This window comes from Metopolophium dirhodum, chromosome 7, assembly GCF_019925205.1.
Source record: "Metopolophium dirhodum isolate CAU chromosome 7, ASM1992520v1, whole genome shotgun sequence".
In the NCBI taxonomy this organism is placed as follows: domain Eukaryota; kingdom Metazoa; phylum Arthropoda; class Insecta; order Hemiptera; family Aphididae; genus Metopolophium; species Metopolophium dirhodum.
Genome location: NC_083566.1, coordinates 33,746,651 through 33,765,123, shown reverse-complemented (window position 1 = coordinate 33,765,123; position 18,473 = coordinate 33,746,651). Strand labels below are relative to the sequence as shown.

Genomic DNA, 18,473 nt, shown 5'->3' with positions numbered 1-18,473 from the left:
CACAAAAATAATAAATAAATAAAAAAACACATCATTGTAAAATCAATACATTCATCGTTCCACTCAGAATCTAAAATCCAGACTGACAAACCGTCCCCACCCAGAATCGTTTGTCTTATACAGTGATATTATATCATATTATCATTGAATTCAAATTTAATACAATCCATTTTATACATTGACCCACTTGTAACAATGTAACCTACTGTAATGCAGAGCGACATCCACTTACCCACTTTTTTTTCTATGAATGCCAATAAAAATTTTTTTGTTGGGTAAATAAGCTTGAAAATTTAATACAAGACTCTTAAAAAATTTTTTCAATGACTTTTGGCAAATATTGAAAATTCATAAACTCATAAACCTCATAAGCTTATCTATACCTTTATCATAAAAAAAAAAATGTCTACAATTAACTCAAATTAAATTTTATGACCGTTTGAAGTTCATATTTTTACAATAATGGATATTCACTCGATTTCTCAAGTAGCGATTTTCTTATTTTGTTGAAATTTAATAAAAACGACCAACTGCAGATAAATGACATTTTCACCATATATTTATTTTATCACTTTCAACACCATAGGTCCATAGGTGTGCCGCGAAATGTAATGATTATGAATAAATAATTCTCTTATCGAGGATTATCTTGAATTCTTAATAAATAGTTTGGAATAGAACTTGGAAGACGACATGAGGGACTAAGGGAGTGCTTGTCAACCATTCGACCACGGAGGAAACTTATAACGATGGGACAATTCTCACTATAAAAGGACTAGAATTTCGTAAAGTGTCTTACTCTGACTTAGACATTTTAACTTAACACAATTATTTGATTACTTAATTGTACTGCTTCCGGAAGGATTTAAAAAAATAAACAAAAAAGGGTTTAGTCTATACTTTATTATAAAACTTATCATAATCAGTTATTTCTAAAAAATAAAAATGTTACAATTATTTATACATTTATAATATTGTATTACAATAGGATTGTAAAATATTATATAGGATATAGATTTTAATTTCGCAAACATTATTTTAACTCAACCAAAATACCAACAAATTATGGTTCGTATATGAATGTTATATATTATAATATACTATAAATCGTAACATACCTATATGATATTGTAATACATAATAATATTATGTGTAACATGTATGCACTCATTTTTCGGAACATTTTTTATTAGAAATATAATTAATTACGTAATAATATTAGCACTAATAAATATGAAGATGGGTATTTTGTGTATAATTATAATTATTTTTTTAATGAGTTGATGCAACTCGATCCATTTCTTAGTTAATTTATCTGGACAATCTAATTATATGATATAAAGTAGGGACTGCTACTGTTCCACAGTATAAATACCTAAAACATTGTTACAATAATCATCAGTGTACTCATTGTTTTTTTTTTTTTTTTGTGAAAACCTCACGTTTGTAAAAGTGTATAAGTATACCTACAGGACGAAACACATTCAAAATGGCTACAAAGGTAAGATTATATCGTGTCACTTATTATTTACTAATTTTTGTTGAAAATAACGAAGCTTGAACAAACGTATGATTTTGGTATTAAAATAGTTAATATATTATATTATGTAGTAGAAAAAAAGATTGCCTTTACGAACGTTGTATTTTATTATCTCACAGTAATACACTCGTAGGTACGTACCTACATTATGATGATATATATTGTCAGATTGATATAAAAACGTAACGTTGAACATTCCAGTTGATGGTGTTTGCCGCTTTGTTCGGGCACTTGGCCCTTGCTTACCCGCCCATTGCGCACAACAGTTACGACGCCGGCCGTCACTACGACCGCGCTGCACCCAAGCCATATCATTTCGAGTACGGTGTGAAAGATCTTCACACGCACGACATCAAGAGCCAGCACGAGTTGAGCGACGGTCACGGTAACGTCAGAGGATCGTACCGTCTCGTGGAACCCGACGGTTCCACCCGCGTGGTCGAGTACACCGCCGACCACGAACACGGTTTCAACGCCGTTGTCAAGAGGATCGACGCACCCCATTACCAAGGCGACTACTCTGCACACACAACGGACTACCATCGGCAACATAACGAGTCACTCCATCCGTACGATCATTCGTCGTACGACAAGTTTTACTGAAATTAAAATTAAAAAAAAAAAAAAGGACGCCGATTATACAAAGGGAAATGCGTTACCAAACAGACGACAGCTATAGTCACGCTACGGATTAATTGCTATGTGCGTGTCGTGTACGTTTTTTTTTTATTGAATAAAACATCCGCCGTTCTTATAATATAAAAGACGACAATATGTTGTATTTTATTATTACTAAAGACCGGATTTATATTCTCTTAAAATACCTTAAATATGATGCTAATATTCTCGAAAAAACCTTAAAATATTCTCATTATATTCTCTGAAAAATTTAAAAAATATGCTAAAATATGCAAAGTATACAAAAAAAAGCAAAAATATGCAAAAATAATCAATAAACATCATTATATTTACTTTAATATGCATTTAAAATTTTTTTTTTTCAATTTTATAATAGTGAGTTAATTATTAGGTATTTAAAGTTTCGTATTCTAATGGAATATTATTGCACTTTAGTAAGAGTTGGAAATTATAAAATAAAAAATTGTAAATGTTTAAAAAAATTTTTTCTGGGTACCGTAATATTAAAATTAAAAATAAATACTAATTTTTTCTCACAATTAACGAAATATTCCAAAATATGCTAAATGAGTTAAATATTCTCTAACCCATAAAATATTCTCAAATATGCAAAAAAAACTTTTTTCTATGCATTCAGAATTGAACAAATCATCCACATTATTTACTCTCATAAGACTGCATAGACCCAGTAACGATATGTAAAAACATATAAATCCGGTCTTTAATTATTACACTGCATGCTGATACCTATACAACATATTATGCGCATGGATGTCCTATTTGGATATCGAATTGATAGATATATGATTTGACCGTTATTTGCAGAGTACCTAGAATTAACTGAAAAGAGGTCAACCAGCAACATTATAGTGTTGCTCATTATATAGTTTGAATAGTTCGATGAGGTAGTCGAGGGCAGTGATTACTAATTAAAACAAATATGTTGGTTACCTAAGTTAGAATGTATTTGGGATTTGGAAAAAAATACATTACTGAAACTGATAACGTTCTTCGAGTGTTGGGAATCATCCGGGTTGTGACTTCAATTACAATAAGCTGAGGGTATTAATTTCTTATTTTTACATTATTACTACATTACTCTATACAAGAGCAATAATATAACTCGGTCAAATGTTAATATATATACTATATAGGTACCTATATCGTTTGTAATTTCTACACTAAACGCCTAAACCTAAATATTCTATACGACAAAATCGACCGAAGCAAGCCAGCAAGTCAGCTACATGTGTAGTTACTATTTTTGTATAGCTATTATGTGTGTATGCCTCATGCATGTATAATGTATATAAGTTTGACACGGTTCGTTCTGCGTGCGTGTCCTCGATATAGTATGGGGCCTGTACTACGTAGGCGACGCAATATGAATGAATAAGATGTTATAAATACTAGGTAAGTTTTACTGTTTAACGGTTAGGTATATATTGAACATGCGGTGAAAAACACACGTTAAACAGACAAGAGAACATCAGTTATATTTATTAAGTACTAGATGACACGGCTGTGCTATTGCTAGGTGTTTGTGATTGTTCAACTCCTTTTAGGTGTAACACGCTGTGGAAGCAATGCTTCCTTTTTAAGCAATGCTTCCCTTTTCAGCCCTTTTTAAATTATATTATATTTAGCGTTTTTAGCGATCAGCTTCATTCATGCTCCGACTAGACCAAAACTTTCAGACCATAATTTTGTAAAATTTGTATTTTAAATTGTTGAAGGGTAACCGTCGATTGATTTTAGCTAATTAATAATAATAAACATTTTAAATATAATACATTTTTTTTTTCAAATGTTTTTTTTATTTAGTATATTTATTTTGTATTTACTTATTGAAATCGATTGTATTTTATATCTTCTATTTATTCGATGAAAATTGATGTATTAATAGTATTTAGTATTTAAATACAGTTTCAAGAGTATTTTGCCCACTCCTGGCTATATGGCTTAGGACCTTTATTATATAATTAAATCCTTATATATATATATATATGCTTACGTATGTGTACATATGATAATTAGGCAGTAATTTAGAGTGTGTACGCAATATATATAAATAGTAAATCATGTATAAGTAAAAATAAATAATTACGTTAGCACGCACATCCTATTTTCACATTACTACAACATAGCTCGGTAGATAGAAACAATTGTTGTGTCTTATATACCTAGACTAGATTTGAGTGTTGATTATAATATCCAGAGTAATGTCTTCACGGCTTCTTCGCTACCTCATCCCGTTGATGTCATCATGCGGGCCGCGGGGAATCGGTTGCCGTGACTGGTGGTTGCAGAGCAGTGGTTCTTAACAGGTGTTCGGTGGATGTCCGTCAAGTTGGCACCGGTACATTATGCTATGAGTTATGACTTATGACTATGCAACTAGTACCAACAATTTGCTAGGGATTTGCTAGATTTTGCTAGGGCCCCTGACCTTCGTAAATCCACAAACAAACATGCCGGTGCCATCTTTGTGAGCGCACCGACACATTGTACGAATAAAAACAAAATCATATCTATTTGTTCAGCCGAGTTAACTAGACATTGCTAGGGTGTTTTGGGATTTTGCTAGGACCCCTGCTGCCCTTGGGGGAGGTTCCAAATTTGGCGTCAGCACCGGCACTTTGTTCGATTCCATAAAAATTAATGCTAAATTAATCAGCGGTATTTCAAATGTTGATACCGGTATCCGGTATTTGTTTATTACTGGTATCAACCGCGGTATTACCGGTTATATGGTATTTTCGGTAATTACCGAAATATCGTGCCTAGGTAATTATCAAAAATACCATATTTTGTTGCAAATTTGTTAGTGTTTTTAAGTTTTCAACCTAGGATTGGGCTATTAAATTATGACATATAATGTCTTTGACATTACGATTATATAAAAATAATAAATAATAAAAGTAGATTTTCAAGAGGAGGCAACCATCAAAAGCCGTTGACAAGGAAGTCTTGATTATTTTTCCTCGCCAACCACTCCGAAAGAGAACCAAATACAAAACAACGTTGCAGTACTGTCACGATCAACATGTCATCAACGATGCGGAGTTCATCTGCTTTATTGTAAGTGAATATAATTCAAATAAATTTGTTACATAGACGTATGTTACATAATTTAAAAAGAACATAACAATAATTTATTAAAAGTAGTCGAGTATATAATATATATTATATATACTTGTGTAAAAACGTTATTGAGATATTATAATTTTAACTATAATTAATGAATAATGATATATATATATATTGATATTACAGTAAAACCTCATTAATCCGGACAGCAGGGGCGTCCCTAGACAGTTTTCTAGGAGGGATAAAAGTTATTTGCACTTATAGTGACTTAGATATTGTTTGCTCTTGAACACTTAAAAAACACTTACACAAATTTGAAATTATTTAGCGTCGTATTTCCGTTCTACGACTGGTACTGTTGTGAACATTGCAATGGACCGCCGTTATCTCGTATATTCGAAATCGAGTTCTAAAAGAACCAAACACAATAATTCGTACATAATAAAGGTACATTTCAATGAAAGAAAACATAGTGAAATGACACAGCTATAATAAGAGACTCTTTGATACGTTCGACTTGAGTAACTAAACACGCACCAAGTCATACTTCGACGTCTTATTTTACAATACTTGTACCATTTAGGTGCTTGCAATAGTGTTGATTGGGTCTCGTTACACACTCACAATTAACATAATATAAGTATATTGTATATATACATCCAATATCCATGTTTAACATCGCTGTTCACATTATTAAGTCCATTTCCAGTTACTTATAGGCACTATTACTAATATTCTGAACCAAAGTTGTTTGACGAATTCTTCACTAATATGTTTGAAGACATCATGATTGAGAAGGAATGCCTACAAGGGAGCGAGTGAAATATGGTGCAGCGCTATCCAGGGATGTGAATGGGGTCAACTCCATCGTTCTTTACTTTATTACCTATATCATCTTGAAGCACTATAAAATATTTCCAAAGTATATTTAAGTAAAAACACTTGATAATTAATTACGATATGGCCTTAATACGGTGGGTGTGAACTGTGAGATGACGTTATAAATACAAAATACATAAATATTATACATTTACGAATATGCGGTGCACGTTTCATATAGGTACACACTGTATTTACAAAACAACACAAATAATGCTCTATACTGGTGATGCTGGGTGCTGTTGTAAACCCAAAAGCTATTATATTATTTTAAATAAAATAAGTAAAATAATAAATTATACATATAGTATAGAGTATAATTTATGAGTGAAAATATAGGTATTAATATAAGCACAACAAGTTGTTTTACCGAGTCACAAAATAGTGCGATTCAACAATATTAGGGATGTATTAATACCCACAGCTATAATATGATATTAAACAATATCACGTAGAATAAATTATACATTTAGTATAATTTATAATGGGTAATGTAGGACGTAGGTAGTAATATGCAATGTAAAATGTGCCTAAATAACGGGAAGCGTGGATCAGAGGTGAAAACAACAAGTTGTTTTACCTAGTCCCATAATAATGCAATTCGACATTACTACAGGGAAGTAATATTAAAATATAGATACCACGCCACCAATACGTCATTGTTAGAACCCGCATAAATACGGGTAGAGCGCCTATACCATTAGAAGTTAGAAGACAGTCAGAGTAGGTCTATCAAGCTTACGACAGTGCTTATAGTTATTTCGTATTTGAAACTTGTAATAATAAAGTGTTATATTATTATTGTCATATTTAAAAAGTCTAAAGAGTGTTTATAATTATTTACCTATCTTTCTCAACAACAACGACTCAAGACAACAACGAACGTGCGACGTCGTTAAATAATTATTGTATTAGTGTTCAACGTGTCCTTCACGGCGATCACTACAGTGCTCAATGCTCATGTTACAGCTGCTACGGCATACCAGCTACTATACAAAAAAACCACTAGCGCACCGTGATATCAGCTGTTAACGTTTCGTACAACCTATACTCATCGATAGTAGAATGGATTACATTCAAATCAAATCATCATACCTATATTAAGACTTAACTAAACATACACAACAACCAATATCTTAGTAAAATGTCTCAAGACACATCTTCCACGGCAGTAAACACGTCTATATATTACCGCCACTCAAAATAAACTAATGCGTTCACAAGTGTATGTATATTGACTATTGAGTCATTTGAGCATCTGGGTACGTGGTCCTGCAATATTATTATCTATCTTCATAGGCGCAAATTGACTACATTTTTTGGGGGGACTCAAGCCCCCCTCTCCATAGCCATATTGTTTAGTATCACAGAATATAAAAATTACTAGATTTTGAACTGGGGGGACTTGACCGACATTTGGGGGGACTAAGTCCCCCAAGCCCCCCCCCCCTATTTGAGCCAATGTCTATCTTGTATTATTGACCAAATGTACATGTTTATCGTCGTTTTAAAAACTGTTTTCAATCACTTTCCTAGTTAGAAGAAACATTTTTGAACATTTTTTTGGGCGGAATTGTTACTCGACGGTGCCGTAAACTATCTATACTCTGTTCAAAATAAGACCGGACCTCGGCGGCGACCAGTTTTCGTTCGCGACGGTCAGGCACCTCCCCCACCATAGATCACGTGTCAGGCCGAGCCGCAGAAATAAGCCACGCCCATGCGCACAACTCGGCCGCCGAGGTCCGGTCTTATTTTGAACAGAGTAGTAGCTTAGTTTTAAATTTCGTTCGGAAGTCCTTCCACTACAAAATTCCAAAAAAAGTAAAATTTGTATTAAAAAAGCCATCAACAAGTATGTCGCCCAAACCTAAGTTCGAAAAAAGTAACTTTTCCAAATTTTTTTCTATCAACGTAAATATCGGTATTTAAATAAAATATAGTATAACGCAGTTTTAGGTGTCAAAATAAGCTCTTTCCATTTAAAAACCGAAGTAACATAAAATTCGTTTTAAATACTGTTAATTAACACGTTGGTGGACAGTACTGCTATAGCAGTAATTTCAAAAATTGATGTCGGGGGACACTTTCAAATATTACTGTTATAGCAGTAATACGAAAACCGTCGAAAAAATGTCAGTACTGCTATAGCAGTAATTAATTCTATGGTATTATATGAAAGAGCATATTGTTCTACCCCAGTAGATTTCAATAAACCATCGGGCACTGTCAAAATAAAGCCAAATAAAAATAAAAATAGTAAATTTAATTTCTCCTGTCTATTTTTATCCCTGTTCGTGTGTTTCCATTAATATATTATAATAATAATAATCAACATTAACAATCGTTATCGGTGTTGTCGATATAGTTTTATGCACCGTATAATGTGACTGAAATCACTGAATTAATCAGTACGTTTGGCGACCTCGTTGTAATTGTTCATTATTTAAATTTTTTTCTTTAAAAAAATGGTTGTTTCAATTAGAATTATTATTTATTTTTAACTAGTTTATAGAAATAAAGATTTATTTTAAAAAAAAATATTAGATAAATTATATTTTAATAACACTAAAAACTAACAAAAATATGTAACTATGTAAACTATAATTGGGTGGCCAAAGCTTCATAATAATTTGAACTTAAGTCTCCTATAATAATAATAATTTAAAATATTGTAAACCAACGGAGTCTTTTTTTCTATATTATTATAATGAGCATCATATACCATTACGATTAGATTATCGCCAGGTATCAAATAATAACAACGCCCAAACTTGCATCGATTCGCGAACCTCGAAAATGACTCTCTTGACTCTTTTAACCTCTCCTTCGTCACGACCGGGTCAACATCACCAATACCAATCGTCTGCACGGCGTAGAACTTAAATGTAATAAACGATGATGAGGGATCACTACAATATGAATACTTATACAGTTATACTAATACTAATTACTAATACACAAGGCTGGATTAAGAACCTATTGGGCCCCGGGGCTGAAATTTCATATGGGCCCTTTAAGCCCCTTTTGACAAAAAATACTTTACAAAGCCGTTCGCAGGAACATACATTTTTCTACAAATAGTCATTATTTATAATTCCTAATGTGTATTTGTGTACACAACTGCCAGCGATTGTGAAATTATTATTCAAAGAACAAAAAGGCAGGTCGTTATTAGTGATATATAAGGTACCTGCCTTTTTGGTATTTGAATAACAAATTTGACAATCGCTCGCAGTTGTGTACATAAATGTCATAAATATAGATTGGGAATTATAAACAATGACTATTTATTATTCTAATAATTAATTCCATAATTTATTGTTTTGTTCATTGTCACTTGCCTTGTGGTTTATATTATATATACAATAATATATATCGTATACTAGCAGCACAATATTTTTGAAAATATTAAAATATTGTTATTTTTTATAAAACAATAATGGTATTTCTATATTGATCCACATGGTGAGTGATTGCGTGATTTTTAATTTGTTTAACTAAATACTTTGTTATAAATACATCAACTAAATTAAGTATGATCTTAATTATATCGATGAATATTTATTTGTTTGTTTTTATTTAAAATTATTTTATACATTTAAAAGATAAAATATTAGGTACTTACTTAAATTAAACGTATTTATACCGTGCTTTTGTTCAAAGTTGGCTAGTTAATGACAAAAGTAGGGAAATAGGTAACCACGAATCACTCTGCTTGCAAATAAAACTGAAAAAGGAATGCTAGGTATAGAACCAACAACTTGCCATGGATTGAATATAGTTGGTCATATCATTTTTTAATTATACTATATAATATACGAATAGATATAATTTTGGAAAGTTATTTATCACAAAATACAATTAAATATATTACACAAATTTGTTTTGTAAATATTTAGCATATTATTTTGTACTAACTTGCTGTTTAGACCGTGTTATATTTAAACATTTTAAGCAACTATAAAAAATAGCGGGAATCGAAACTGGTTTAACCAGTTTTCTGAAAAACCTGTTAAAACATAGTTTTTTCATATTTTAACATCGTAACCGGAACCGAAACCAAAAGCTTTAAAACACCGGTTAATAAACCGTATACATCGATATGTATTATAGCAATATAGCCTATAATAAAGGTGGTAAATTATTAAAATTAAAATTAAACGCTACGTGCCAAAACTTACCTTTTTTTCGAGCTTACCACGAAGAATATTACATATACATTGTATATACATATATATAATATATATATATATATATATTATATTCAATATTGTTAAAAAAAAATTATCGAAATTGCATTGTATAATAATTGTATTAATATAAAAAAGGTAAGTTTATAGGAACATAATATTATAAAACATTACTTTGTTAATATTATTTATTTTCTTAATGTGTTTTAGATTCTGAGCGAAGCGATGAATGTATTGATTTTACAATGATGTGTTTTTTTTAAATTTTTAAATTTTTTTTAAATTTTTGTGTCTGTCATCATCTTTTAGGACAGTAAAAGTGCTTGGATTTTCTTCAACAGTAACTTTTCTGATAGGAAAGTGAATCTAGTTGATACTTTAGGTGGTCAAAAGTAAAAATTTCTTAGTAGTTTTCAAAAGCGACGTGAAAAACAAAAGAAAAATTAAGGATTTAGAAATAATGATTCATCTATACGTGACAATTGTTATTTAAATATTTCCAATCTAATTTATGATAACTTTTTTTAAAAATATTTTTTAATATATTCTCACCAACATTGGTAAAATAATCATTTAGAATATTACAAATTTCAAATTTGTCTTCAACTACTTTATCATCAAGCGAGGCAATCGGAATCTTAGGTTTATTATCATTATCAATAGATTCATTTATAATACGCCATGTAGATTTAGTATTTGAATTTGCTTGTATGATTTCATTTTGATAGTGTAGTATACCTACGTGCATTTTTAATAACAATTTGAAGTAGATTTTTGTATTTTGAGAATTTAGTAGCAAAATATGAATCAATCTCTTTTGTTTTTTTTGTACATTTTAGATTCTGAATGTATTGATTTTACAATGATGTGTTTTTTTTTACGTTCAAATTTTGACAACATTTATCAAATTTATAATTTATTAATTATTTTGTAGTTAAAAATGTATAAAATGTTTAACTTTTATGGCTAAGAATTAAAATTTAAAACAAGGCTCCACGTAAATAGGTTATATATAAATTACTTTATTCACAATGATATCATCAAATATACTTGGTAATATCATAGGCTGACTGACCGTTTTCGCTCAGAATCGTTTTTCTTATACAATGATATTATATCATTGAATTCAAATTTAACACCATCCATTACAGTGACTCACTTGTAACCTACTGTACAGCAGAGCGACATACACTTATCTACCTTTTTTTTTTTTAAATACTTGATGCCAATTCTTTGATATTTGGTTTATAATTAGTAACTTTTAATAAAGTACATGTGGCACTGCATTCATTAGTTAGTCGGTTTCTTAAATCATATTTTATAAAATTAATTTCTGAAAATAGTGACTTACATGAATAAGTTGAAAAAAAATATACAAAACAGCCAAAGCTTCTATTTTTAAACTGGAATAATCTTGTAGAATTGCATTCCACACTTTCAAAATCTTGTTTCCTATGTTTATGATAAATTTGTCTATTGCCCCATCACGCCGAATCTCTTCTAATTCATTTCTGAGTATAACACATTTTTCTTTCCGTATGGTACTCGACTGAAAATCGACAAGCTTTCAAAATCATCCAAATGCAACCATTCAAACACTTTTAAGTTAGAAATGAGAATGTGTCTGGATAAAAAATAGTTTTCATGGTTTCTTCAAATTCTATAAACTGAGTAACGCGTTTTTTGAAAATTTCCAATTTTGAAATAAATTTTTTAAGGTTAGGAAAACTTTTGAAATTTTTGTTTATTGTATCACACTTTAATATTCTTAATTTTACCTGAAATCCTTGGATCGTATCAAACATACTAGTGATTATTTTATTATCACCATGTAGTGGTCCTTCTGTCCCCCCCCCCCCTTAATCCGGGCTTGGCTATTTTAATCTCTCTGTTTTTCCGTTTTCCATGTTTATTTGATTTTCCAATTTTCTCTATCCTCTAGATGCGTGATTTCTCTAGGGTAGTTGTTTATAATTTTCTACAATGGTAACCTCTATGATCAACTTTCTATTCATAACTTAGGTAGTATAGGAGCAGCTCCTAAGAAACATGGACACCACGTTAGCATTTGCGTAACTGATGTGTTCCCCTATGCGGGGTGTATTTTTACACTGTTAACAACTGATTCAGATGTAGATAATATGCTGGAATAGGTTGTATTCTCAACTGATGTTTTGAAAACAATTTTCTAATATTTGGTCCGAAATTGCCCACAGAAATTTATCTAGGATGGACAATATTGTTAATAGGTACACAAAATATAACATTAGTTAACTTGGCTTAACATAAATTATGAAGAAATATAAAAATATTATAATTTTAATATTTTGAAACAACTTTTTAATTTTGTACATTTTTTTTATTAAGTGAATAATTAAATAGCTAATAATAATTATTAAAACTATTCAGCTGCCATCTATTTGATCGCAAGTCAATATTTTCAGTCCTTTAAATCCTACAAATATACCATATGAAACATCACATACTTATCATCATCACATTTGCGTTTTAGATCACGATTGACTAAATCTATTTATCTTGCTATGAACCCGTTTGCATATTGTTTGGCAAACACACCCTATGAAATAAATAAAAATTTTAAATACAATTTTTTCATCATATCAAACACTACAAAGTATATTACCTTATCAAAAATGTTTGTTGATTATCGGCACACCATCGATATTTATAACCAGAATTTTCACAATATTGTAAAAATGTATACAAAATATTTTAATTAAATAAATTGTTAAAATCCAATATTGAAAGTATTTAATAAACTACATGGATTCAACCAAATTCTAAAAATAATTATTTGAAGCTTGAGGACTGCTGTTGAGATAATAAACCCCTAAAAATTGGTTTAAGTAAATTGCGCACCCAAAATTGTACTTATTCATAGAAATTGTAAATCTCAGGTTGGGTAGGTATATTTTATATAGTCGGAAATTTTTGCTTAGGTATTTTATAAAACATAGTTATTATCAGGATATTTTTTTTACATTCCATTAATCACTAAAATAAAAACCTGGATGGACGCACCGCACTGAAGATGATGAACATCAGGTTACCGTTGACTGAGTATGAGGTTGACTATTGATTAACCCAGACCGACAGTTGATGTATCATATATTATATAGACGTCATGTGGCCACAGTCTGTTATACTCGGTCCGTCGAGAGAACGTAACTAGGTAACTAGGTAACCAAAACTAATCCTGCACATTGCCGCATTCCCAACACATTACCAGCGCGAATGCTGTCTGTTGAACTCCATATGGTATTCACACTATATGAGTATATTAAGGTGTACAAACAATTTACAATTTTAAAATTGGTACTCATAACTCGCTTTGAAATTAAAATATAATAAAAAGTCCATGAGATTGCTTAGACAATAATCTTACCTATACATTTTATAAGAGATCAATTCACTCTAATTTTTAAACTAACGGAGTTACACGTATTCTTCCGAGCGTTCAATTTGCTATGTTACGCACTTGTAAGACGGACACAACATATGTGGTTGCGGCGTCCTCTTAAGGTACCGTGTGGTGAGAGAATTTACGCCTCGAGGTAGTGCATCAGACCACGTTCATTTGAATGCTTGAGCGAGTCGGATTCTCCCGCCAGACAGAATACAGGTACCCAATGTAAAGTCAGCATGTACGCTAATTTTAGCGGCAGCACGCGTGTACGTAAGTTATGTAGGAATACAATAATTGAACTGTATACTATAAGAAGATATCGGCACGCCATTTGTTTTCTCTCTCTGACCCCCGCAAAACATACCAAGTTTATGTTTAGCAGAACCAACCCGTGTTGTTACTTTTAATATTAGAGTGAATCCACCCATTATCAAACTTTAAGCTCAGAATATTACCTGTGCCCTTACCTGACTATTTTACGATGTTTTAATTTTTACACATTTTAAAAGCGTTTTTAAATTGTAATAATTACTTGCTCCACGCTCATAATTTATTAAAAAAATTAAAATAGCATTAAACAGCAAACGTAGGGACACAGATAATGATTATAACTTTAAGTTTGATAATAGGTGAATTCACTCAAATATTAAAAGTAATAACTTTTAATAATGGTTGCTTCTGCTAAACGTAAATTAACTATGTTTCACATGGGAGAGAAAGAAAACAAATAGTGCGCTGACATTCTCTTAATCAATACTCGAATGTTCGAAGCCCAGAACTCGAAATTGCAGACCGAAGGTTGAGCTCATTGGGCGGGAAAGCAACACTGATTCAAATGACTAGTTGCGTGAGCATGTATCGTATTTTATTTACGTGACTACGTATAGTAAATTATAACTATGATTATGTGTGCTTTCTGGAGCATCAATAAAGTTCAGTTCATAATCGGTACTTCTATACTCTATGTCTCTGTTTGGTATTCCACGAGAGAACGGGCCATGGCCCTACGCATATTGTTTCTACTGTGACAACCTGAGCGAACCGGTTTCGATACCTGCTGGGTGTAACGAACCCAATAATATACATACTATATTATTGTGATCGTTTCGCCTTAAGGTATATTAGACAACATAAAAGATTAGATAAAGAATAATATGTAATTTAAATCATTGTCATAAATCTAATTAAAATACGCTGTATGTATACAACAAGAAAGCAAGGCAACCTTGAGATCGCATTCTAATGGGGATGAACAACTTCACCTAAACATGTTAAGAAAGTAATCAATGATTAGTCATACACGAGGAGATTCACATACAATAAGAAAGGGGGTGACGATCTACGATCAGATGGCCGAGCACACATAATTAACAACAAAGTCTAATTATTTATCAACCTACCTAAGAAATCCACTACCAACGGTCTTGCTACCTGCAACTTATAAGCTAAGCAATTAATCCAATTGCTAGTTTATAACAAGGGTGACGCGGAATAGGTCTATTCTCTTGTGGAATAGAGTATAGTAAACTTTTGGTGTTTATGTGTTAGATAATAACTATAACAAACATTCACATTTTTCTGACGCAATTAAACGAATAAAAATAAATTTCAAATATACAAAAAATACCTGGGCTACTTACAAAATTAAAAATAGTTTCCGAATTATTACAGCGATTCCTAATTATTAAAAATGGAATATACACATTAGATACGCAAAATTAATTTATATTATTTTACTACATTTTTTAGTCTTTTAAACTAGTTTATACAATTCAATATTTTCTTGTAAACATATTCTCAGTCAAGGCCATATCCAGATTTTTTGTCGGTTATTGTGCATTTTTAGGCATAAATTCAAATTCTGAATTCTATACTCCATTCCACGAGAGAGTGCGACCGCCATGCGCATCGAAATGAATTAGCTCCGACGTCACGAGGCCAATTTTTCCCCACCATATGGCTTCCGCTTACTGTATACAGCGGCTCAAGTAATTAACCACAAATGTTAAGAGTTATTTTTATGAAATAAGTATAATTTATTTTGATTATTACTTTTTCATTATTAAAACTACCATAAAACATGTAATAAACAAGATTACATCAGTAACCGCTCTGTATATTATAACAACGTCGTTCGACAAATACCGACGGTAAGCAACCTTGAAAGGAATGTGGTGGGGATGCGTGAAGGTAGTCAGGTAAACATACTCAAAATAAATTGCTTGCGCGAAGATTTAGAAGTAGACGAAACACAAAAAATAAATTTACGTGGAATAAACGAGGACCTCATTCAAACCATAGGGAAATTAATAATACCGATAGAATTAAACGAAAAAAATATCAGTGCAGAATTTCAAAGGACGGTATTCTAGGAAACGAATTTCTCTCAACTAATAATGTAATAGTAGACGTAGCGAATAACAAGTTGATTATCCAGACGACCTCCCATTCACCAGCAGTAATTAAGGAGATCGTAGAAGAAACTAGTTCTATCAAATTAAAACCACGAACTGAAACTATTATAGGAATATTGATTGCCGACCCATTAGTTGAAAATAAAAATATTCTAATACACAAACAACAATTAGTAAAGGATCTGTTTTGTAGTAATACAGTATCCATCGTTAACAACGGTAGGGCAATAGTTAGCATGATGAATATATCAGAAGAAATAAAGACTATAACTAAAACCGATTTAAACAAAATACTTTACAATACTGAATACAAAAGATATACAGTTGAAACAAAAAACAATCACAATGAACGTATAGCACTACTAAAACAAATAATAGTAACTGAACACATGGACGAAACTGAAAAACAATATATTTATGAGATATGTGAACGATACAATAATATATTTCACATGGAAGGAGATATTTTAACTTTTACAAACGCGGGTACACACTCTATTAAATCAAAGCAAGACCAACCACCCATATATCGTAGACCTTATAGATTACCTCACGCACAACAAGACAAAATAAACTCGCAAATTAAAAAAATGGAAGAAAATGGAATTATTGAGTCCCTGGAATTCCCCTTTGCTATTAGTACAAAAGAAAATGGATAATTCAGGTAAACAAAAATTCAGAGTAGTGGTAGATTTTAGGGCACTTAATGAGGTTACCATAAATGAATTTCGCCCTTTGCCAAATATTACAAAAATACTAGATCAGCTATAAAACAGCCAGTTATTCAGTGTTTTAGACTTTTCGAATGGCTTTTATCAAGTCAAGATGGACAATGGCTCACGGGAGTTAACAGCCTTTTCGACTAACCAAGGTCACTAGCATTTTAAACGAATGATTCAGGGAATGAAGACGAGTCCCGGGACTTTCTAAAGAGTTATGAATTCAGCTTTAGCAGGGTTAATAGGAATTAAATGCTCAGTATATTTAGACGACATAATCGTATACGGGAAAAATTTGTATGATCATAACGAAAAACTAATAGAACTAGCAATTTGAAATTACAACCAGACGAGTGGAATTTCTTAAAAAGAGAATGTATATACCTAGGTCATGTCATTACGAAAGACGGGATAAAACCAGATGAGCGTAAATGAAATTCAGTAGTAGAATTCCCAGAACCAACAACAGTAAAAAACATAAAGTCGTTTTTAGGATTAAGCGGTTATTACAGGAAGTTCATTCATTTTTTGTACAGCAAAACCATTAACTAATCTTTTAAAAAAGGACACTAAATTCGTATGGAGTAACGAGTGTCACAAATCATTCGATACTTTGAAAACAGCGTTATGCTCCGAACCAATACTTAAATATCCTGATTTTACAAAGACCTTCTTATTAATTACGGACGCGAGCAACAAGGCGCTCGGAGCCATATTATCTCAAGGTGAAATAGGTAAAGATTTGCCAATTTGTTATGCATCACGCACATTAAATAAAATCTAATTTTCGTGATTTTTCCGTATTTTGTCAAAATTTGAACTTTAAATGCTTATAAATAAAAACTGTGACTAAGGATTTTTAATTTTTTTCATCTGCCTTTGAAACAATAACTTAGGAGCCTTTTATTAAATTTTCAAGCTTTTTTACTCAACAGATAAAATTTTATTGATATTTATAGAAAAAAAAAACTAAAAAAATTGAAGACTGACAATGTCCGTAAACAGCTCAAAAAGAGTCAAAATATTTTCAAATTAATTTTATGGTGTATAGAAAATGCTAATATAAACATTCAGTCAAAATTTCATGTCCCTACGGTCATTTGTTTTAGAGTTACACCAAAAACCAAAATCGATTTTCTCAAAAACAGATTTTGCGTAAAAATTCCCGTTTTTCCTTAATTTTTCTTTTGTTTTTCACGTCGCTTTTGAAAACTACTGGGAAATTTTTACTTTTGACCCCCAAAGTACCAAATAGATTTACTTTCCTATTAGAAAAGTTACTGTTGAAGGAAATCCAAGCTCTTTTACTGTCCTAAAAGGTGATGATAGACACAAAAATAAAAAAATGAAAAAAAAATGAAAAAAAAAAAAAAAAAACACAAATCATTGTAAAATCAATACATTCATCACTTCGCTCAGAATCTAAAAATATTATAATGATGTACAAGCCGATTAAAAAAATGTATAGTAAATATATATATACTTAATTAACATGTAAATTATTAATTTAATTTTAAGAATAAAACTAAATAGGAAACGTAACACAAACAATGTAGAATTAAACATTCGTCA

General features: G+C 31.1%; 1 protein-coding gene across 1 annotated transcript; it reads left to right on the top strand.

Moving 5' to 3' along the window:
* Positions 1 to 1,372: 1,372 nt before the first annotated feature.
* LOC132949031 (cuticle protein 7-like) lies at positions 1,373 to 2,306 on the top strand. Its single transcript, XM_061019782.1, has 2 exons — positions 1,373 to 1,501; positions 1,742 to 2,306. The coding sequence occupies exons 1-2, from the start codon at positions 1,490 to 1,492 to the stop codon at positions 2,141 to 2,143; spliced, it is 414 nt and encodes a 137-aa protein (XP_060875765.1). The 5' UTR covers positions 1,373 to 1,489; the 3' UTR covers positions 2,144 to 2,306.
* The last annotated feature ends 16,167 nt before the right edge of the window (positions 2,307 to 18,473 follow it).